The sequence below is a fragment of the Varanus komodoensis genome, unplaced genomic scaffold, assembly GCF_004798865.1.
Source record: "Varanus komodoensis strain SLA01 unplaced genomic scaffold, ASM479886v1 scaffold53, whole genome shotgun sequence".
Lineage (NCBI taxonomy): Eukaryota > Metazoa > Chordata > Lepidosauria > Squamata > Varanidae > Varanus > Varanus komodoensis.
This window is the reverse complement of record NW_025336126.1, coordinates 5,790,349-5,813,693: the sequence shown is the minus strand read 5'-3', so window position 1 is coordinate 5,813,693 and position 23,345 is coordinate 5,790,349. Positions and strand designations below refer to the sequence as shown.

At 49.2% G+C, this 23,345-nt stretch overlaps 1 protein-coding gene across 5 annotated transcripts; it reads left to right on the top strand.

The window, feature by feature from the left end:
- The first annotated feature begins 6,170 nt into the window (after window positions 1–6,170).
- On the top strand, window positions 6,171–16,005 carry LOC123032332 (claudin-4-like). 5 transcript variants are annotated; one of them, XM_044448137.1, is made up of 2 exons: window positions 6,171–6,224; window positions 14,678–16,005. In XM_044448137.1, exon 2 carries the CDS (start codon window positions 14,696–14,698, stop codon window positions 15,338–15,340), a length of 645 nt encoding a protein of 214 aa, XP_044304072.1. In that variant the 5' UTR covers window positions 6,171–6,224; window positions 14,678–14,695; the 3' UTR covers window positions 15,341–16,005. The 5 variants fall into 5 exon arrangements, with proteins under 5 accessions (XP_044304072.1, XP_044304073.1, XP_044304076.1 ...); XM_044448138.1 differs by having other exon boundaries at window positions 6,196–6,212; XM_044448141.1 differs by having other exon boundaries at window positions 6,204–6,220.
- The last annotated feature ends 7,340 nt before the right edge of the window (window positions 16,006–23,345 follow it).

Sequence of the window (23,345 nt, the reverse complement as noted above, 5' to 3'; positions counted from 1 at the left end):
CTCCTATTTCCACACTCTAAGCAATGGACCGAAGTACTGGCTTGCCAATATAGCAAACATAAAACAATCGTACCACTCAACTGATTTACTTTCAATACCATGGGACACTTTCCAGAAACACAAACCATGGTCACTCCCCCATCAACATCGCCCTGGGATCTTGCCAGACTCAGCAATAGGAACTTACTGATATAAGACATGTGAAATCTTGGCTGTCCAGGACAGAACGTAGTTTTGCATTGGTTTCTTCAAGAGTTCAGAAGTAAACCCGATTCATCTCAGCCCCTCATTACTTTGTTTATTTACCCATCAGTCCAGGTCTTGGTATCATTTTTTGTAACCCTAATAAAACAATAAAATAAGCAATAAAAACCCTCTAAACAACTTAAAGGTCATAAAAACAACTCATAAAGTTACTTGCAAAAAAAAAAAAAAGTTGTGATCCAAGTTGTGAAAATTTTCACAACGGAGACATCTAGGAAAAGTTCATCTCTACATTAAAATTTAAAATAATCCCATGCTCATTTTATTTGGAGATTAGTAATCTGCAACCAAGCGTCATATGTGGAGAAACGATAAAGTGGTAATAAGATATTGGCAGGCTCACACAACACAAGAAGCCACTGTGAAATCTTATCATTGCAGGTCCACTGTATCTCTCAGAAACCACAGAGAAAATCAACAATCTGTTCTAAGGTTTCCTGGCTTCTCATGGCTTCTTCAGTTTAACATTCCCTGAAATCAGCATTTTACCATTACCAGTATGAAAATATCACAGAGTCTCCTGCCAAGAGCAGCCACCTAAGTGGCGACTTCTAGCCTTCCATCTCTACTGTCCCAAGCTGCCTAGCGACAGATGCGCCATTGCTGACTTTCTTCCCATTGACCAAGTGATGTGTCTGTCTCTCTGTTTGCTTTTGGAAACAGGGACACAGTGTGAAAATACACAGAGGGGGGAGAAAGAATTGTGGGGAAACTGTTTATTTGCACTTAATGCAAAATTCTGTGGAGTTTCTGAGAAGAGCTGCAGACATGCAGGTGCATCAAAGACCAGAAGGACCCCCATCTCAAAACTGTCCCATTCCAATCAGGATGCTGCTGCTGCAGTCCTTAAAGAGAGAGGGCAGGGATTTCACTCCGAGGATGCAGGGCAAGGCCAGGAGGAGCGGGCAGGACAAAACCAGTGCTGCCTGGGGAACAACGCGACCACCGTTATCTCTGAATGAATGGTATAAAAGAGCTTTTAATAAATGATAAACGAATGATCATCTGACTGGTAAATCTGGGCAAAGACTCTGCACCGGGGAAGCAGCAGAGGGCTGTTTGCCATGGCAAGTGAGCCCAACCATTGCCTTGGGTGGGAGGAGCTGGGAGGGGTTGCCGGAAAGAGCTTGTACCACCTGAGCTGCCCCTCACTCATCTGTTTGCTTGCTGCCTCCCAACAAAGGACACCATCCGGTTGTCAGGTGAAGACAGATGCCTCTTTGAGTCTAGCCAGGTCTTCCTTACGTGAAAGAGAAGGGGCTCCCAGCTTAGACTTCGCATTGCGTGCCAAAGCCTCTCAGGATAGCCCTGATGGCTGCCATGGAAAGAGAGGAATGGCTTAGCAGAGCTGCTGTTCTGACATCAGCTTTCCCTACACTAGTGAACTCCAGTAGCTGAATGTCTATCAGTTTGGAAATGGAATGGGGCCACCCAAACACAGAGGAGTTGTTTCTACATACTTGGGTGGGGGCACTTTTAGAGTACAGGAGTGTGGGACTTTGTAAACTAACACACACATACACGTACATACGTACTAAAAGGCCTAACAAGGACCTGACAGCTGGAACACTGCACTCTTAGGAATGTGAGGAAGAATACGCTGCAACTTTCTGTTGTGGATACAACTTGTTAGCAAGTAATAGCACTTCTCTCCACATGATTTGAAAAAAAATCTAATTGCTGAGTGGTTTCCAGATACTGCAGGGCAAGCCAGGTGGCTTTTTTTCTGTCCACTTAGCAACTCTAAAAAAAGAAAAAAAACAATGTACACAAGTAGGTTGGGATGTTGAAAATGAAGATGAGTCATGTAGATACTGACCATGGCACTTGGTGCTGCCTACTCAAGCTGTCCAGCCTGATCCGGCTTACTCAGATTGACTCCCTGCTAAAAGAGTGCGCGGCTGAAGTCTTAGGCTGCTTCAAGTTGGTAGTATGTCCTACTGGCTTCAGAAGGATTTAGTTCAGAGTTAACAAAGACTGGGCTAACATGCAGGTCATGGATGAACATTTTGGGTGTAGGATGTTGATCTTCTTGTGCATGCACCCACTGGGGTGGGGACACTCCCCCTCTTCTCTGGAGTCACTGAAGGGCCACCTCCCTGTGATCACTGCTTATCTTGGATCTCCCATCAGAGAGCAGGAGGGAATCCCTGGGTTATCTCCTGATTGCTGATAAAAGACCCAAGATAAGCAAGGGACAGGAAGTGCTGTTACCATGGTGGGCAATACTAAGTGGGCTGCATTTTTGGTGTAACTCTAATGCGTTTATGCATTTTTGGTGTAACTCTAATGGTATTTGCTCACATTGGGTTGGGTTCAGATTCAGTCATGGTTAGGGTAGACCCACTGAAACATGACTAATTTTAGTCCATCTAAGTATGGAATCTGGATCCAGCCAAGGTTCTCCTTTTTAAGGCTTGACTCCTTCACTCCCCTCTTTTATCAATTGTCTGTATTTCACACAAATTCTGTTTCTGTCTCTCACATAGAGAGAGATAAGTAGGTTGTAAACTTGCTGGGGAAAAGTTGTCTTTTGTTTCTTTTACGTTTAGTCTGTAAAGCACCAGGACTTGCTATGGGTACATGCAATCAAGCCAGCTCTGACTTATGCCAATCCTATGGATGATTGTCCCCCAAAATGTTCTGTCCTTTGCAGCTCACTCCGTTCTTGTAAACTCCAGGCTGTGGCTGCCTTTAGAGGATCGACCCATCTCACAGCTGGACATACACATTTAGGTAGGAAGTTCCCAAGGGAAAGCAAAGGAGAGGAAGAGAACAACGAAGCAGAACAACAGTTAAACAAAAACAGCAACAATACGGTGATGCAGCGGTCCACAAATCACAAAGAATGAAAAGCGGCTTTGATCTCAAATGTCAAACTGGACCCATCTAGGGCTTGCATCATTTTTATGGTTCCAAGTCTCAACAAGCGGCACACAACGCACAAAATCAGCGGACAAAAAACGCTTATCCAGACTCTGGGGGAAGTAGAAAAAACAAAGGTAGCCATTCTGGCCATAAGAAAAAATAGATTTGCAAAATCCAGCCGTTATTAGGGCCAACCAAAACATTACAAAAGTGCAGCCAAGCTTTTGTTCTGAGCTCTCCCTTCGGAGATCTAAGGAACAGGAAACCTTGCACACTATTTCGTGGTCCTAGGGCAAGTTTCACCTGTTCTTTCCCAGCATCACAAGCACTTGTTAAAGGCACAGGGCCATTTTCGAAAGTGGGGACTTTCATTCCCTGCTCACCCAACTCCCTTTCCCTCTCCTTTCCTCCCCCTCCCCTCCCCTCCCCCACCTTAACTGCAGGAGGCATGAAAGGGCCGGATCTCCCCTCTGGGCCATTTCAATGGTTCATTGTCATGCCCAGGGAGGTGGCTCATTTACACCCACCAGGGGGCTTATACAACCCCCACACACACTTCCTTGTTGCAGCCCTAAACAAGAGCAACACTTGCTACACTTATCTTGCCTGGGCATAATGGTTTGTTTTTTAGCAAAATGGCCCTGCAGTCGAGGCACAACTTCTGCCCCAGAAGCTCTTAAGCTTAAGCTCCAGAGGAGGGTGGGGATGGATTCTTGTTACCTGAGCATGAAAGAAACTCTTCACATGCTCAAAGGTACTTTGATTTCTATGTTCTGTTTTCTATGTTTCGCTCTGTTTTCTATGTTTCGCTCTGTTTTCTACGTTTCTATGGTGCGGGTGTTCAAGGATAGGCTGGACGTCCACATGGTGGGCATGTGGTGAGTGGAGCCAGCTGGTGCTGGAGGTCAGACTAGATGGCCCGGGAGACCCCTTCTGACTCGCTCTGTTTTCTATGTTTCTATGATCTTCCTGTGTGTGGTTTTAAGCTTCTTATACCTCTTGAGAGAACAAACCAATGATTCTCCCCAGAGACTGCAGAAGTGCCTCCCAGCTCAACTTCCTTGTTTGCCCTGGAAACAGCAAGAATGTGAAACTCAAATGGTCCCCACTTTAACCCTTCCATCCTGGGAGTAGGAGAGAATGTGGAATGTGAGGCTCCAGCTTCCAAGCACCTTGAACGAGAGAGCAAGTCTCATGGAACGCTGTGGGACTTCGCCTAGACCGGAGCACGGAGGTTTGGGGCTGCGACCTGATTATCAGAATGCAATGCAAGATCTAGCTGTGCCCACCTGCTACTTATGTGGCTTTTAAAAGGAAATTAAAATCCAAGCATGGTGCCAGTGCTTAGTCATGATAGAAGCTCTATGAGCAGGGGGTAAGAGTGTCTCTAAGCACAAGCAGAAGGCAGAGTTTGTAGGGGCTCAGATCTAACCTTAAAGACAAAGCAAGGGTATTTCTTAATGACAAAAGGAAGGCTTTTTTCGTGGCAGCCGGAGGAGACACATTTTCTAAAGTGGCTTAAATCCCATCCCTGCACAAAGAACAACAGGGAGCTACGTTAAAAAGAATGGTGTCCCATGCCTGGTAGAAAGGGCCAGCTCTTCCCAAAAGGACAAAGGAGTGCACCAAATATGTGAATGGCCCCCAGAACACATATGCTGTGTAGTGATTCTTAGAATCATAGAATCACAGAATAGAAAAGCTGGAAGGGGCCAAGAAGGCCATTGGATCCAACCCCCTGCTATTGCAGGACACCAAGTTACACCATCCCACTCAGATGGCTGTCCAGTTTCTTTCTGAATGTCTCCAGTGTGGGAGAGCCCACCACCTCTCCAGGCAGCTGGTTCCACTCTCATATTGCTTTGGCAATGAGGAAACTTTTCCTGATGTCCAGCCTGAATCTGGGTTGTCGCAATTTGACTTGATTATTCCATGTCCTACATTCTGGCATCAGTAAGATGATATCTTGACCTTTCTATTTGTGACAGTCTTTCAGGTACTTAAAGAGGAATATCATGCCCCTCGCCCTCAGTCTTCTCAAGGCTGAACATGCCCAGTTCTCTCAGTCTCTCTTCATAGGGCAGTGTTTCCAAACCATGGATCATTTTTGTTGCCCTTCTCTGGACCCTTTCCAATTTTTCTGCATCTTTCTTAAACCCTGGTGGCCAGAACTGGACACAGTATTCCAGATGAGGAGTATAGGGGAACTTCTACTTTTCATGATTTGGAAGTAATACTTTTGCAAATGCATCCCAAAATAGCATTTGCCCTTTTTGCAGCTGCATCACATTGTTGGCTCATATTTAACCTGTTGTCCACAAGAACTCCAAGGTATTTTTCTTTTTCAGTTCTGGTGAGCCATGCATTCCCCATCTTGTATAGATGCGTTTGGTTTCTTTGGCACAGGATAGCAAGTGGTTAGACTGCAGGACTGCAGATACCCGGTGTAAAGTCTTCCCCTGGCCATGAAACTCCCTGGATGACTTTGGGACCTCACAGGGTTGTTGGGAGAATACGAGGCACAGATAAAGACAGCATCCTAGCCTACCCCGCAGGGTTGCTTTGAGGATCGATGGCACAGCAGGCGCGGCGGGAAGTTCCTATAGGCTGCTTTGGCCTCCTCGGACGGAAGGCGGGCCATTCATCGAACAGGGGAAGGAATACCAGGGAAGGGGCCCGGGGCTAGGCTCGCTCCCTCCACGCCCTTTCGGCTTGCTGGCAGGCCGGTCCCCCCCGCCCCCCCCCCGGGGGCCCCACGGCTCTCCCTTTCTCGCCTGCCCAGCCCAGGTGCCGGGGCACGGCGCGCCCCCGCGAGGGATCGCTCGGCAGCGGGCGCCCCTGTCCCCCCGCGCCCCCCGGAGACGAGCGGGGGGCGGCGGCGCCCCCGCGGGCCTCCCGCCCCTCCCGCCTCCCGCCGCAGGCCGCCAGTTTCACCTGCCGGTGACGTCACGGCGGGGCGGGAGGGGTGCGGCCCGGGGAGGGCTGCAGGGGACGGGAGGGCTATATACGGGCGGCCCCGGGAGGGCAGCGCAGTCGCGATCCCGCGCGCGCCTGGTGGAGCCGAGCCCGTCCGCTGCGAGCCCGGCGCGTAGGTAAGGGGCGCGGGGCGCGCGGGGCGGCGAGGGAGGGAGGAAGGGAGGGGGCGGGGGGCGCGCCGGCCTCCGCGCGGGGCACGGGAGGGTCACCCCCTCCTCATCTGGCGCACGCGTGTCTTCTGTGCCTCGGAAGCGCACGGGAGTGGCGCCCGGACTCCTGGGTCCTCTCCTCAGCGCTCTGGTGGACCTTCACCTCAGGAGAACAGAAAAGGGCAGTGCCCCCGCCTTGGTGTCAGAGTTTTGCTATATTCATTTTGATTTTTAAATCTGCCCCCTTCCCCTAGGCTCCGGGCGGTATCCTTAGAGATTACCTTTCGCGGGCTTAGTAACACCTTGCGCCGACCCGGAGGTCTGTTCTTGCCGTGGAAAGCTAGATCAGGTGATCGGGTTTTACGAGTTCGGGGACCGAACTCTGGTTCAAGTCAAGCCGTGAGCAGAGCGCGCCCCTGAGCATACGCGGAGCGCGGCCAGGCCGCTCGTCGGGACCGCGGGACCTCGCCAGCCGCAAGTTCAGCGGCCCTCGGCGCGCCAGGGCGAGCGCGGCGAATCCGCTCCTGCGCTCAGGAGGAGAACCTCGCCGCCCAAAGCGAACCTTCTCCGTGAAACGGCCCGTTTCGCTTTCCTGGGAATCTGGAGGGGGGCGCTGGAAATCCGGGGGCCACCCCGCTGTCTTCCCTTGTCATAGGAAAGCGAGAGGAAGAGCGAGGTCCCTCCGTCCCTCGCTCGCTCCTGAGCTCAGCCCTGGCTGCCGAGTGGCGCCCTGAAGTTTTGGTGGTGGTTAGCGAGGCTGGCAGAAACCCCCTCCCGAGGGTGAGGGGGGGGGAGAGTTTCGATTGAAGGGCGAGGAAAAGCCCATAGGGACGACCCCGCCTTCTCGTCTCCCTCGCCCCCATTCCGGCCCTGCCCGGAGCGTGCGTGCGGTGGTGCGCGGTGGGGGGGAGCCTTTGTTCCCCGGAGCTTCGCCGCCCAGTGACCGCGTGTCCCTTTGCCCTGTAGGGTGAAGATCGGAGAGGGGGTTGCTTTGTGGACTGGAAGCCCACCCCTCGCCACGGGCACTCACGCTTCCCCGCTTCTCGCCACCAAATTGCAGGTGAAGCCAAGGTTGCTTGAAAAACAGCTCTTAAGTTGCAGGACAACTTGCGGCTGGTAACTTGAGGGCTGAACCTGAACGTATGTGGATGTGGGAATGCAGAGCCTCCGGGGAAATCGTGCGATGAATGCCTAGATGAGTGTTTGAATGCTTAAACCTGACCCTCCCTGGCAAGGAAGTGGTTCTTTTGCACATCCCCCGCTAGAAGGGCTGGAAAAGTGAAGGCAGAACCCTGAGGATTTGGGTTCTGCTGCTGAACTCTTTTTCAAACGGGTTTGGAGAGAGAATCCCCGCGAGGCCCGGCTTGTCTTGTCTCGCCAAATGTAATTGAGAAATGGGGAACCAGCCCTTGAACCTAAATTTGTTGGGATTCTGTTGTTTTCTTTGGGGGAAGGTGTCCTCTAAGAGGAACCCTGTAACAGGTGAATTTGCATAGCACCTGTACCTACAAGTTGGTATACGCTGTGTATGTGAAACGGCTTGGGGTAGATCAAAAGCCTTAAGAGGTGAAACCCCCTGTAAAGCACCTCAGTCTATATGATAATCCCGCTTTCTTGCGATTGTAGGGCAGTAAAAGCTGGGAAAGCTTCCTCGGCCATGCACTGCACCACCGCCTGGTCTCTCCTCTTCCACCCTGCCCGGCCACTAGGAATGTAATTGTCTCTGCCTCGTGCCTGATGATGGAGATTCAGCCCTTATCTCATCAAGCCGTTGGCCATCTTGCATTGCTCAACTCTGGAGCCGTTAAGGGCACAGTTCGAGGCAGACTTAGAAATAAGTCCTACAGGCAGCCGATTGGTCTGCAGGGGTGCTGAAAAGTGCAGGCCATAACTCCAGCTTAGTTAGTCCATTAGGCAGCCCTTCCCAAGGTGGAGGCCCCCAGATGTGTTGGTCTGCAACTCCCAGCATCCCCCCCTGCCCCCAGACAGCTTGCTGGCCATTGCGCTCCAGCACATTTGGAGTGTCCCACACTGGGGAAGGCTTCCCGAAGGACTTAAGCTGGGGGCTGGTTGCTTGAAATGCCTGTCTCAAGGTGGGGTGATTTAATCTCAGATTTGGCCACAATCTGCTCTATTTCTACTGGAAAAAAGCAGGTGGTTTTAGAGATGTGGCCCATTTCCACATCAAACATTGCTTATTCTAGGTAGAAAAACATGGGCTCTATCTGTGGGAAAGTATGCAGGGAATATTGGCCCTTAAGAGAGATCGTAAAGCCTGGGGTGGCTTTTTCTCTAATTGATCTTAGACAAAAACAGTGTTAAACAGTGTGCGATCTCATAAATTTGAGAATGATACTGACTTACATGCAGTCCCGCATTGGCTGTGAGGCTGGATTTTTTGATCTTGGAAAGGTGTCTGCCGAACGAGTTCGGAAGATCACTGGGAAATGATTTTCTCCCCCGCCGAAGCCAGTTGCGTGTGGCCTGACTTGCCTAATTGTCCTCGTGGCACACAGGTTGCGGTGTCCTTCAAGCTCAGCAAGGTGCACAGTGAAGGCCGGCTTCCAAACTCTTTTCGGTGATTTGGAAGCCGCCCACGCCATAACATATGGCTAAATTTAGACGGCACAGCAACCTGCGCCCCGTGAGCATAGTCAGGCAAATTGTTCAGTGTGCAGTTGGCTCACACAGGGTAGCGGGGAGAAGCCGTGGTGGTGTCTTTTCCCTGATCATGTGAACCTGGCCAGTATTTCCATGGCTTCACTACAAACCAGCAATAAGTACCTGATGAGTATTCAACCTTCTCTACTTAGAAATGACTCCCAACAATCCGAATTGCTCATTTTCAACTCCTCACATTATGTCTGCCTTGATCCTTACCTCTTATCCCTTCTCCCTCTCTGAGAAAAATCTTAAAATGGCGGCAGTGCTGGCATGGTAAACTTGGTTCAGGGCATGGCCCTTTGAGGATGGCAACTCGCCTCTTGGAAGACCAGTGGATTCCACAGATGTCAAAAAATGCATCATGGGGTGATAAGCCTGGCCTATCCCATCACCTGCTTCCCCTTTCCCAAGGTTAGGGCTGACCTGAAGGCTTCCCCTCCAAGTAAGCCTGCGCTTTGTTTGATGTAGAAGCTGAGCTGGAGTTCTGAACCTACCTGGACAAAAAAAACACGAAGCCCAGAATTTATATTTAACAAACGGCTACAAACAATCGCCATTTGAGGCTGCTGGTGGATTTTGTTAATCTACCATTCCAATGTTCAAGGATGCCTCAAGCTTGTTCAGGCTTAAGTTATCAGGAATCTACACCCCACCCTGGCGGGTAAACCTACAGGGATTTTGTGACTGAACTGACTAGCAAAAGTGATGGGATGAGACTATTTCCCATTTTTTCAGCTTCCTTTCTCCTCTCCAGTGACTAGTACTGTTATTCTTGTGGTAGAGACACCTACAAGGATTACCTTTGCAGTTGCTATAGGTTTTACTTTGTATTTCTCAGGACTTAAAGTCGCTTGCTTGCAGCAGTGATACAGATCTAGTTTGTGCTGGGCAGGTTTCTCAGACTGAGTTGTTCAGTAGCTGAAGCCTGAGTTCTGACTGAGCATGTGAAGAGAATACTATGCATGGCATGAAGTGCTTGCAATGACTATTCTGTGTCCTCCCCGAAGCAAATGTCATTGGTCTAAATTCAGAACCTTGCTTTTTGGCGAATTCTGATGGCCTACATTTTAGGCACTTCTGTGCTATGTGGTCTGGATACATGCCATTTGCAGAAGGAAGGAAGGAATCTGCAGCAGAGGGCTGTTTTCCTGATGCATCTGGAGATGACGGTTCATGGTTGCCCACGCGCAAAAGTTCAGAGACAGAGATGCTTGGCTGAAGTTGCTTGAGTATCAGGGGGCTGTTGCAATACTGTGGATAGCGATGAAATCGCAGTTAAGTTGGACTTCTGAGGTGCCCTGGTTGTGCTTGTTAGAAGCCCTTTTTTTTCTAAATGGGTACACAGGCTGCAACCTTGCCAGAGTTGAGAAGGTGGGAGCAACCAGAGAGGAGAAGTGCTGGAACCCCAGACAAGCAGTCTACACCCCAGTTTTGTTCCAAAAATCTAGCAGCTGGTAGAGTTTTGTTTTAATTAAATCTCTGACTGTTAATAAGAAAGCTTTAGGGGAGGTATTGTAACCTTTTTACAATGAGGAGCAAACTGCATCAAAGACAGGAAAAAACACCAAACTATGGGAGGTCAGTGGAAACATGATGTGGCTTGAGGAAAGAGGTGTGGCCATCCAGAAAATCTAGGGCAGGAGGGTTGGACAAGGTCCATGGGCCAAGGTTAAAGGAAATAACGGCACAGCCTACCTGGGGTCAGAGCTCTGCTCTGCCAGTTGCACGGCCAAGCAATGCCCTAGAACTGCCTTCCCCCAGCTTAGGGCCCTCCAGATGTTCTGGACCACAGTTCCACAAGTGAATGGCTAATGGTCAGGAATGCAGGGAGCTGCCGTTCAGATTATCTTAGCCTACCATGCTAATTGGGGGCAGGCTATCATTCATGCTCCTGTACAGTCCACTCCCAGGTGGTGTCTCTGGCATCCGGGGGATGGCTCTTGAACTGGCAGGAATGTTTACGATGCCTGCGCTCTTTCTCTGGTCTCGACTCTGCACTGTACGTTATCTGGCACAGAGCTGGGCAGAACGTTGGACTTGCAAAACTGGGACTCAGCAAGGTGGAGACTTGGAGTTCAACATGCAGGTCCATTTCTGCTCCTCTCCCACACCAGGTCCCTGCCCCTCCCTTGGTTTCAGCAGCTTGTTGTGGCGTGACCTGACTGGCCTCTTAGGGCAGCGGTGGGCTGAAACCCAAATGGCTTGACAAAAGCAGAAACTATGTTCCCATCCCGGTGAAAAGGGTGAAACACATGAGCCAGGGCAGTAGGGCAAGTGCTGTGTATCATTTGCCTAACAGCTGTGCAGTGTATTGCTCAATACCGTGTTTTTTCCTTTGCTTAATGTCACCAAGTGCCAGTGGCAACAGACTCCCTGTGTCCGCCTTGCAGTGCTGGGGGCAGGACGATGATGCAATTCGCCAGGTTGCTCATGGGGCAAGTATCTCTTAACCTGCTAGAAGCAGATCTACGGGGGAAGAGCAGCCAGTTGTGCAATTGCTGCTATTCTCAGTTCCTGATGAGAAGAGAGGGCAACTTTCCGCCTGGCTCAGCCATGAGGAAGAAGAAAATAACTATCCATTGGCTGGCTTTGTTTAGGCTAGAGCTGATTGTAGAGAAGTTGCATGACCTGATGAGTCAGGCACTTGGTCTTGTGTCTGAATCAGACCTGAGTATCGCCTACTCACCTAGGTTGACTCCTGCTGCCACTGAGTCAGGTGGGAGCATCATATCACAGAGAAAAGACCAGTTCTGTCCTCTTGGGAACAGCTCATCCTAAGCTCAGCTTTGGCAGGTGACCTTGTGCCCCAATTTCAGAAACTGGAGGCTCTGGCAGGGTTCAATCCCAGGTCTGCTTTGGGCATGAAAATTGAGTGGGACCATTTCCTTGCAAAAATGCAAGTCCATTCCAACAGTTCCGGTTGTTCTTGAGCCTGGATCAGCCTTACCAACCTGGTGTTCTCCAGATGTGTGGATGTGTTGATCCAGCGGTGATGGGAGTTGTTGCCCAACACATCTGAGGGCACTGAGTTAGAACAGCTGACCTAGAGGGGCCCAAAAAATCAAGGTGCATATATAATGTATTGTCAGGTCCTACTGCTATTTTCCATTTCTGATTTGTTGAACTCCTAGTGGGAACAGCAAGCAGGTGCAAATGGTTTGCATATGCTAGTTTAGTGCATGCGTCCAATGCAGCCGCTCTCTGAGCCTAAACTAAGGGTGTCCAGTGAGCTGCATAATCAGATTGGGAACTGAATCCAGGGGTTCTTCCTTCCTTGGCTCAGCAAAGTGCTTAACCAAGTGGAAACCACACATGCATTCACCAGTGTCTCTTGAGTGGCAGATCTGGACTAGAAGTCCAGACTAGTCCTGAACCATGACTCATGTGCAAAGTGCTACATTATGATCTTGACATGTTCAGGAGCTTTCGGTTTCTTCTAGTACACTGTTTGGGATTTCCTGCCAAGAAAGAAAGTTGTTTGAACTTTTATAAAGTCCTCACCTAACTCCAGGCTCAGGATGATGTAATGCCAGTCCATGCAATCCTCCTGTTCTGCCTCTCCTTCCATGAACATCCTCTTCGGAGAAGTTTGTAGTTGCCGCTGAAACTGGCCGGCTCTGGTTTGATCAAGTTCCCTCTAAACCAGGATTCTGGATCAGATTCAGACACTGGCTTGCCATCTTGATTGACGGGGACAAGCACAAAGCTGCCTTGATTAGTGCGGATAAACTGGCAGACTGAACATGGCAAAGAAGAAGTCAGCTTGTTAATCTGTGCACGTGGCACAGATCACGTCGTGCCCAGCCATGGCTTTGTGCAGCTTGTGAACCATCCTGAAGTGTGGCTGTTGATGATCTTGCTATTAATTCCCTCCGCTTGGCAGCTGTGTTATACCAGAACAAGTTCGGTCCATGTGGACGAACAGTGGTTTTGTTAGTCTGGTGCCCCCCAGAGGTGTTGGACTGCAACTCCCACCCTTCCAGGCAACATAGCACAGGGCTGGGAATGAACTGGAGGACAATAACTGGCTGACTGGAGCTTTTGCCAGGGCTTAGATATGGATTGGATATGAATTGGAGAGAGCTCATTTGACCTACACTTCCTCTCCCAAGTGCATATCACAGGAATACAGCTGTCAGTACCAATATGGACAAAGGCTTCTGTCAGTTTTCAAAGTCAGCTTAGAAAATGCAGCCTGGTTTGACTTCCTGTGCCTAATGAGCATCTCCCACCTAGGCAGCTTTTAACAAGAGCTGGCTGGGCTTGGAGCTGGTTGCCTAGGCTGGGGATTGAAACTCCTCCTCCTCATAAGAAGGCTCCATGAATTGGAGCTTGGAAAAGAAAACCTTGTTACAATTTGCCGGAAGGGCTTTTCCCCTAATATTTAACCCCAAAGATGGGGAGGTGGGGTGGTAACGGAACAAGTTGCAGACTCCCGGTTTGCTGGAAAAAACAGACTGTGTAACTGCAAGAACTAATCCCCAGAGTGACAAGGGAAAACCGGCTTGGCAAGGGAGTTCATGGACAGCTAGCGAGCTCCCTTTGTTTATGAGTTTTTTCAAAGTCTCAAGATCAGATGTCTCCTAAGGCTGTTCTTGTGCTGTTCAGTATGTGTCCGGGGTTTGCTCCACATTGGAGTTTTGCTGGATCAGGCCAAGATCCCCCCCCCCCACACCAGTTGGTAACTGGCCAATGAAGCCCTTCTCAGGAGCTGACAAGCAGGGTTGAATGCAGCAGCCATCTCCTGTTTGATGAAGCTGTTTTCCGTGCATCACTCTAATCCAGTGATTTCCCATACATGGGGCCCACAATGATGTCTGATTACCACTCCTGTCATCAACCTTTAGCCAAGCTGACCTAAAATGATAGGAGTTTTATTCAGATAACACCTGGGGCCCAAGGTTGGGAGAAGCTGGTGTAATCCTTATAAACTAGCTAAACTTGTGATCTTCAGCATATTTGGGGGGGAATAGTCATTCCTTCCTTAATTCAGGGTAGAAAAACTACTATCCTGGTCTCTAAATCTGCCCCATGGAGTTTCCCCAGATGGCCTCATCCTCTTTCCCTCATCCACCAAATATTTTGGTGGTTTCCCAATTTCTGTGCATTTCCACTCAATTCTGAAAGGTTGCAATGCCTTGCCTAATAGGGCTTCGGTATTGACAGGAACTTAAAGCTAAAATATGCTGGTGTTTTGGCTGGTTTTGCTCAATGCCTTTTTACCATGAGCCCCACCCCCTTTACCTCCCCACCACCGCCAGTGGAATGCACCCTGCAAGAGCATCTCCTACACTGAACTCAACCCTTGGCCTGAAAGAGGTTTCCCACCCTTGCCCTAAGCTTGGTATTGCATGGAGAAACGTGTAGGCAGTCATTCAGCTAACTCACTGGATGATTACAAATGTAAGATAGGCTTCCCTCCTTGCACTGATACCAAGGTGTGAAAATATTATATGATGATGACAACGACAGTGATGATTATACTACCTGTATCAGAAGGGCAGTTTACAACAATAATCAAGGGATCACACATTCATTCAAGTCACCCATCCAGACTCTAACCAGGCCTGACCTTGCTTAGCTTCCAAGATTATGAAGGATCAAGCATTTCAAGCCATTTGGAAGGTGTAGACATATTGAAAATAGTATCTCTGGCAATGAACTATTAAGGGCAACATTTCTTCATAATGCATCAAATAAGTACAATAATCTATACTGTCCTCTCCTACTGTCTCTCCTACTGTCTCTCTGTCCAGGTTTGCCTACATTCAGTCATGACCTCTGCTGGTTTCCAGATCATGGGCATGGCCCTCTCTGTGTTGGGCTGGATTGGAGCCATCATCACCTGTGCCCTGCCCATGTGGAAGGTCACGGCCTTCATTGGCAACAATATCGTGACTGCTCAAATCACCTGGGAGGGGCTGTGGATGAGCTGCGTTGTGCAGAGCACCGGCCAGATGCAGTGCAAGGTCTATGACTCCATGCTGGCCCTGCCCCAGGATATACAAACGGCCCGGGCTCTCATGGTCATCTCGGTGCTTCTCGCTCTCCTGGCCCTGATGATCGGCATTGTGGGCGCCAAGTGCACCAACTGTGTGGAGGATGAAGACGTCAAGGCCAAGATCATCATAGTCGCTGGCGCCACCTTTGTGGTCGCGGGAGTCCTTTGCCTCATCCCCGTCTGCTGGTCAGCCAACACCATCATCCGCGAATTCTACAGCCCACTGGTGGTTGAAGCCCAGAAGAGAGAGCTGGGAGGGGCCCTCTACCTCGGTTGGGCAGCTGCAGCCCTGCTGATCCTTGGAGGGGCGCTGCTCTGCTGCAACTGCCCCAAGAAGGAGAGCAACAACTACAGTGCCCGATACACAGCCGCGGCCTCACAACCCCGCAGCGATTACCCCAGCAAGAACTACGTGTAGGACAGCCACGCCAGGAGTGAAAGTGTCATCCTGAACGCTCACTGCAGTTGAGTCCCCCTGGGTGAGCAGGGCTGCCTCCCTTCCGGGGCACCATGCCACCAATGCCCCCCTTCAGAGCAGAACATCCTCCTGTCCCAGGACTTGCAAAGTTTTTGGACCATCAGTATTTCCTCTCACTCTAACTGTACCCATTGCATAGAGGTCATTCCCCACAGAAGTTGGAACTCTTCTTTTGGAGAAATCTTTGACTTGTGATCAGTGTCGTCTATGTAGGTAGATATGGTACCGGATCTCAGACGTCCTCTTCTCAAGCGGTTTATGCTAGTTGTGTGTTACAATCTTGTCCTTCCTGGATTCTCAACCTGGAAGGCCCAAGGAGGGACTGATACTTGCCCTGCCCTGAAGATCAAGTCCCGTTGGACAGGTGCTCCACTGGGATGAGGGGTGAGGGGGCCGGGGCACTCTGAACCTGAAGTCATTCAAGCTGTGATAAGGCTGTACAACTCTGTTTTGTGAACAAAGGGGAATGTGGCTTTTTAGACTCTATATTTTAATTGTGCTAACTTGTCCCAATTGACCTTGCATGCATTTCATACTGGATGCCAGTTATTTCCCTTCCTTTTTTTTAGTATGACCTGAATAAAGATTACAGGCTTTTGTATATAGTAATTGGTCTTGTTTTTGTTACTGGAAGTGGGGCAGCAGCTGAGAGCAGCAACATGGTCGATGGTGACATTCGATGGTCCGTGATGCAGCCAGGTGATGTGGGTGGACTTGAGTGGTCTTGGCCATCTAGGCTATTTCCGTGCTGAAAGTAACTTCTCTCACCCCACCTGCCATGCCATGCTTTAACTCTTGCTTTTCTACTGATACAGGTAGAGCAAAAGCAGGGGGTGGGGGGTATCCTCAAATAAAATACTCTGAACACATGCAGTTTTACATTTTATTGTCCTTTAAGTCCTTACACTCTCATGATTCCAGGAATAAAGTGAAGTACTTTTTCTCCTGCCTTGATGCTAAACATAATTATTTGGGAAAAGTACCATTCTGTGGATAATCTATGTGTCCAGTAAACACAATTGGATGAGATGCTCTAACCAGGTGCATGCCAGGCCAGCTATTCCCTGACCATAAAAAGAAATTTTTAAAAATCCAAGGAAGGATGCTGGACTGATTGGTGTTGGCCACAGTGTTCGTACCAAGGCCAGGTGTGGTTGGCATTGTTTGTTGTTGCTCAGGGGTGGTCTTGGAGGGGTTGTCCGTCTGCAACAGCTTCCCATATCTCATGCCTTCAGAGCAGGTACACCCCAGCATGCCTGAGAATTAGTCATACCTGGAGAAAGTGACTCCCTTGAAATTTGAAAGGAACTATGAGCTTCAAGGCTGAGCAAGGATTGGGATTGGGCTTCCGCCTAGTGTATAGTTAGCTATACCTGCTTTCCCAGCACCAACCAGCATGTCCCAATGCTTAGGCATGAAGAAAAATAGATGGAGGGAATTCTACTTCAGACAAGTCCCAAGGCTGAAGACAGTGGCTGCAAACGAGGCCAAAGCTTGGCTCAATGGAAGTGCCTGAAGAAATCAAGGTCCAAGATACTCTGCAGTGCTTCCCAGACAATCTTGAATGGTGACTTCACTGTTTCATAGAATTACACACACATCCCCTACCATGGAGTTTTAGAAATGGTTAGCTTATACGTGTATGTTTAGATGGAGAGGGACACCTACTCCCCAATATCGCATAAGCTCACTTGTGACCTGAAGGACCTTTAGCTTCAGCTGAAGCCTCTGGAGGGTGTTTGGATCTACACAACACAACTCACTCCATGCTATAGCTATTTTGGAAGTTCTGAAAAGGAAATGTGCCCAGAAGATGGGGTGATTAAATGCAGAAACCATTTGTTTCTGAGATCCTGTAATGTGGGAAGCATGATTCCTTAAAGCAAATTGGTTTTAAGTCACAAGAGAATTGGACAGTACCCAGAGATGGGAGATGTAACAAATGAAAGCAATGGTGATGTTTATCCAAAGTGCAGTGGTGTGGTAGGACTGACTGCAAATGAAGATTTCTAGCAGAAATAGCAAATGGGGAACAAAAATGACTCCCAGTTCAATGGAAGCAAAAAGTCCTACAGGCCGCAAATGAACATATGGCACATTAAGAAGTGGGCTTCATCTAAGCTCACACGTATAAGCTAAATAATTAAGCTCTTTTGAGGAAGGAATTTTGTAGGACACTAAGTCACCATTCAAACATCTTAAAAGAAGCCAAGCATTCTGTACAGTTTATACAGTAACATCTTTAACTACTGTAAACTGTCTTGAGATTCTTTTGATAATTGACGGTATAGGAAAGCCTTAAACAAACAAATAAATAAATGATATTTCAGTACTGAGGTCTAGGAACTTGATTTCTTAAGGCCCTTGTTTTCAGTTACTGGCCTTCATCCTAAGACCTGTCCAGAGGAGCACTCTGTTTATTTTGTCAGGTGTCAAATATTCAGGTTCCACCACTTTCCTTTTCCCCTACTCATCTGTAGCTAAGCACTACTGAAGCATGAAACAAGATTCTTTACAGGAAAGGAGGAGAGATTTGTAAAGAGATAACAGGTTTCAACTAGCCTGAACCCTGACTTTCTGGGAAATCCACAAACGGCCTGGAGACTACAGCCCTTCTGTTGCTGTCCCACAAGATAGGGTTCTCTGAGGTAGCATACCCCTGAATGTGGATGTTCCGTTTGAGGATAATGGCTTATGGTGACTTCATAGGAAGGAATGGAGCATTTTTATTTTACTTTCTTTTTATTTGTTTGTTTATTTGCGGACTATCACCTTTGGGTTCCGCAAGGAGCTAGCATCCCTCTAAAGTAGAAAACATTGCTGAAAATGAAAAGGTTGGTAATGATGAAAAGAAAGAACTTGGTACATGTTCAAAGATGCCTTTAACATCTTCCAGGACGAGTTTCGCCACTGAAGCTCGTCAGGACTTGTCCAAAGCATCTTATCCAGTGCACATTTCTGGCAGAGATTACTTTGCAGATTATGGCTGGGGAGCAATTCTAGCTGGGAGGTAGGAAAGGACGGTGAGTGACTGTTGCCCCAAGGAAGGATGCAAGTCAATAACAGAACCTGCGTCAAGGTCACAGGAATCCATAGCTAGGGGGGCAGAACTTCCTCCTCACAAAAATTCAGTCTCTGTCTCAACACATGCAGGTTGGAGGTGTTCAGACCACTCACCCAAGCAGGGTCTTCAGCTCACAACAGCGTCAGAGCACCGCGGTGGGGTGGGAGACATGTTAGGGGTGGCTGGAAAGAGCAAAGGACGAATACTGAAATAGAGCAGAAACATGATTTGGGGAAGGAGTTTTGTTACAGACACAACACACATGCATGGACCCACAACCGAACGTGGAGCTGTGGCAGTCAAGTGCCCCTGTTGGGCATTCCAGCCAGCCAGCCAGCCAGCCAGCCAGCCAGCCGTACCCTCTTCCATCATACGCCATTCCACCCACCCCTGCGGCAGTCAGTGCTCTGTGCCCACTAAGCCTGCTCAGTAAAAGTCTGGGGAGTATCATACAGGTTTTGTTTTGAAAGATTTTTGTCTTCCTGCCCACTACCGGGTTCCTTGGAACATCTCGATGCCTCCCTCTTCTTCCTCCATGGACCCATCTTGTCTGCATGGCCACAGGCATTCATCTTCTTAGTTTTGGGAGGAGGGGGCATCTTCTGCAGCTATTATTTGGCGGTTCATAGCTTAGCAGAAGATTACAGGCACTAAGACAGAACTTGGTGTTGGGGTGCAGGGATGCAAGATGGCACCAGGTCTGGAGGATGGGTGCACAGCTCTCGACAGCTCTTCCCCGCTGCCTCCTTGCAGAGAGCCGTCCACCCTGCCACTCCCAGGGCCCTGTTCCAGCCCCTGCTCTCCAGCCCACCTCATGCCAATCTTGCCGGTGGAGACTTTATCTCATGCCAGGGGCCCGGCTTCTGGCTGTGGAAGGCTCAGCCTGGCACTGGAATGTACTGGTACCCCTCCAAGAAACCAGGCAGAGATCTCGCTCTACAGGGGTCAACTGCTGGGCCCACATCCAAGAAACCTGGAGGGGGACGGGGGAGGAATACTGTAAGTTCACACTCCTGTGTGCTTGTTGGAAACAGAAGACCGCTGAGTGGGTTGTTCTCCACATTGCCAAGAATAGGCTGCAGCTCTATTTCCTCAAAAGTACATTCTTCTTCTCTCTCTCTCTCTCTCTCTCTCTCTCTCTCTCTCTCTCTCTCTCTCTGTATATGTGCGTGTGTGTGAAAAGGGGATTGGCAGAAAAGGGGAACTCCCTCACTGATGCTTGTCACCAAATCTGCTTATTTCTTGCACTATTGCTCAACAGCCAAAGCTCACAGGGCAGTCTACAACTGACAAAATACAAGAAAATGTGATATCAAATAAGTAACGTAAAAATATTGTAACATTTCACTGGAATTTTAAAACCAAATGTTAACAACTGAACACCTAAAGCAGGTTCATACAGTTCTGCCTGCTGAAAACAGCTAAGCATCTCCTCCCCTCCCGATGTTATTGGGAGATTTTAAATGCTTCAGCACAGGGGGCAGTACGACTCTAACATTTCCTGCTTGTTTAGCACAATAATTTTTAATTCTTATTTCACCACTGGAATTAATGTGTTAGTGTGGGAAACTAATGGTTACCTTTTTTGCTGTTTGTTTAAGTTCTTCAAATGGCTTAATTACTGTTGAGTCCACACACCCCAACAGATGAATTAAATGATTCCCCTTCATTAAGAACATCTAAGGGATTCGCACCTCCTGTGCTTTCAAAGGATAATCTCTCATCTCAGATTAAATTTGTAGGTACTTCCAGATGGAGGGGTCCAAGTGCTGACAATCAGAAGACATCATGCAATTATTCCCTCCTTTCTTAACAGATTTTCTGTGGTAATGGATAGAATGAAGTGTTGAAAGTGGAAGATGCTGTCATCCAATTTTTCCATAAACTTCATGAATGCGCTTAGGGTGATGAAACAATAAAAGCTTTGCTTGGAAGCATCCTTGATTTTAAGAAAAGTTTCTACACTGAACTGTACTTGGGGTAACTTGGAGTGAATTTACACATGGAAAATCTGTGAACGACATTCATCTCTGGGCTCAAAATTTCTTCTAGGTGTCTACATACATGTCTTTCGCAGAAGGTTCCTGCTGGCAGAACTTGGGGTTCCAATCACAAACAAAGTAGGTCCCACAAAACTGCCCTACAGAGAATATACAGTGAAAATACCCAATGCTCTTTCATAAGCACTTAATTTCAGGTACTGGATTTAAACTTATCTCATTACACAATTTTATTCTGGATGGGTTTCCTCTGCACTGGGTAGTGCCGGGGTGTGAGTAGAATGAGACCAGAGTCTTCACTCTCCTTTCTCCTCATTTCAGGGCAATGTCTGGAATTCTCCGAAGGGATGCTGAAGAGTCTTGTGGAATTTGCAAGCTACCCCCAGAAGTCTTCTTCCCCTTTGGTAACTCCGAATGGGGGATCAAAGAGAGCGTTGCTCAGCATGCAGTGAGTGGCGAGAGACACGCTTTAGTCCTAATTGTTGTGCTAAGGCCCACGGCACCTCCACAAGTTCGGGGCACCTCCACAGCCGAGCCCACTGCCTCCAGGTGCCTTTTGGATGCGCTGACCCGCAACTCCTGTCTTTCTCAGCCAGCATGCCCATGGGTCTGGCTCAGTGTCTAAAGGGACCCCTCCCTGCATGGCCACTCACATTTCCTAAAACACCAGCCTCTCTCCTTAGGGGGTTTGAACAACACAAGCCACGCCAGAGGATAAGCCGTGCCAAGTGGCTTGTTTGCCACAGATCTGGCAACGTGCCCAACACATGATCAGGCACTCTGGGGCTGCACAGCCGCTGCCGTCCTGCCTGGTCCACCCCACCCGCCCATCGCAGGGGACACCAGGGAAGACCCAGCGCCCCACATTCCCCGGGAGCACTCTGCAACAGTGCAGGAAAGGCCGGGGACAGGGAGGCGCCGAGTGCTTCAGCCTGCTCCCAGGTAGCCTTGCCACCGCACATTGCCCACGGGGCCGGCCACAGCGGCTCAAAGCAACAGGCCAGCAACCTTCCGGCTGGATCCAAGCTCTAGCGGAGGCCAAGCGAACACGCCCCCCTCTGCACCCCGACCCCCGTGGCAATGACAAGCAGCAGGGGGCTGCCTGCGCGCCGGCTGGCAAGAGCAGCAGGGCGGCTGTTCGTGCTTTTTGCTGCTCTTGCATGCCCGGTGATCACATGCCGAAGCGCCTCCGCATCCGGTTGGTGAGGAGCCAGTGCCAACAGGGCAGGTTCAGGTGCAAGCGCGCTCGCCCTCCTGGCGTCAGGAGGAGCTCGGGGCGGTGCTGCCGGCGCCTGCCGTGCGCCAGCCCCTCAAGTCCTGTTGATGGTCAGGGCACCTGCACAAGCCCCAGGCAGGGCTGGAGGGAGCGTATGCCCTCGGCGAGGAAGCGATGGCAGCTGCCCTCAGTGTCAGGTGGGCTCTGTGCAGACTGTGTCACATCCACAGCGTTGCTTGGCAAACACGCCCAAGGAGCTTGCTCAGAGGTTGCTACTCTTGCCAAATGGATCACCTTCCTCCCGGTGGATTGCGATGTCTCGGTTCAGATGACCAGGCAAGCCATTATGGGGCTAGCAAACCCTACAACAAGCCATGGCTTAGAAGCCAGACATATTCCATCCTGACAAAACCATCCCAGGTTCACACAACACATGAAGCCACTGTGGCTTCAATGCCTGAGCAGAGTTGCTGGTCTATTTTCTGCCTAAATTTGCATACGATTGTATCTTCAGTTTCTGTTGTTTTAAATAAGCAACCGTATCTTAAACCTTTGCATTGATGCTTACTTTGCTTCAGAATACATCTACTGCATTCTATAGTTTGAAAATGTAAAGTGTCCCATATGCAGCTTTAACCATTGTGAACTGCCCACAGAAGCTTTGTAGAAGTGTATTAATTATAAATAAATAAATGGCAAGCTTGAGTTCTTCCAACTGCTGCATTACTGCTTCCCTTTTCGTTCCCCAGTACTCAGTTTCTCGTCCATTAAAGCCTATGGCATGTGCTTATTTGTTTAGGCTTTGAAGTGCCACAAGATTGTTTGCTGGTTGTCCCCATTCCACTTACACACGCTGCCCTCGCTCTTACACTCCATACCGTTCTTCCTACACACCCATTCCCAAGTGTGCATTTTCTATGCATTCCTACGAAGCCCTTCTGGAAACCCTTGTGGCACATTTTGCCATCCCAGAACAGTCTCTTCGATTTGGTGCCTGCCCACCGGAATACTTCATGTGGGCAAGTCCCCTAAAATCATGCAAGGTCTAAGAGCAGTTTCTCCCTTGCTTTTCCACCTGCAGCCTGGCTGAAAAGAAGGCTGCCTCTGAGCATGCCTGGAGTGCCTTTCACGCATCACTGAGTAACTGCCAGCCTGTTCCAATGGATGCAGGATTAGGAGCAGAGCTTCGGACTCAAAAAAGAAACAGCTGCAAGGCAGTTGTGAGCCCCAACACCTCTGCCGTTGTCCTAGGCCAATGATCCACTTGCTTTCTAATGTGCTCGCACACATGCTTTCCTGCACACTCAGTGCTGTGTTCAAAGCTGGGGCTTAGTTGCTGACCCTCTTTAGAATGTACAAGGCACGAGAGTGCTCCTGAGCTAATGCAAGGTGCCTTTCCTGAAAAATTAGAACAAGGCTACAGAACTGGGATTAAAAAGCAAGGGCTGTTTTGCCGGCCTGTGTGAGATCCAACAATCTCGATGCCCCCAGCATCAGTCTTGTTAGGAATAGTTGGACGTTTAACATCACCCCTCAACCCTACCCCACACACCTTGGTCCCGCACCCTCTGTCAACTTTTGATCATTAGCAGAGAGGTTCGCCTGGCACCAACATTATATTCTTTACTGCGTCGGGCAAACCCCTTTTTATTTTCCTGCTGTTTT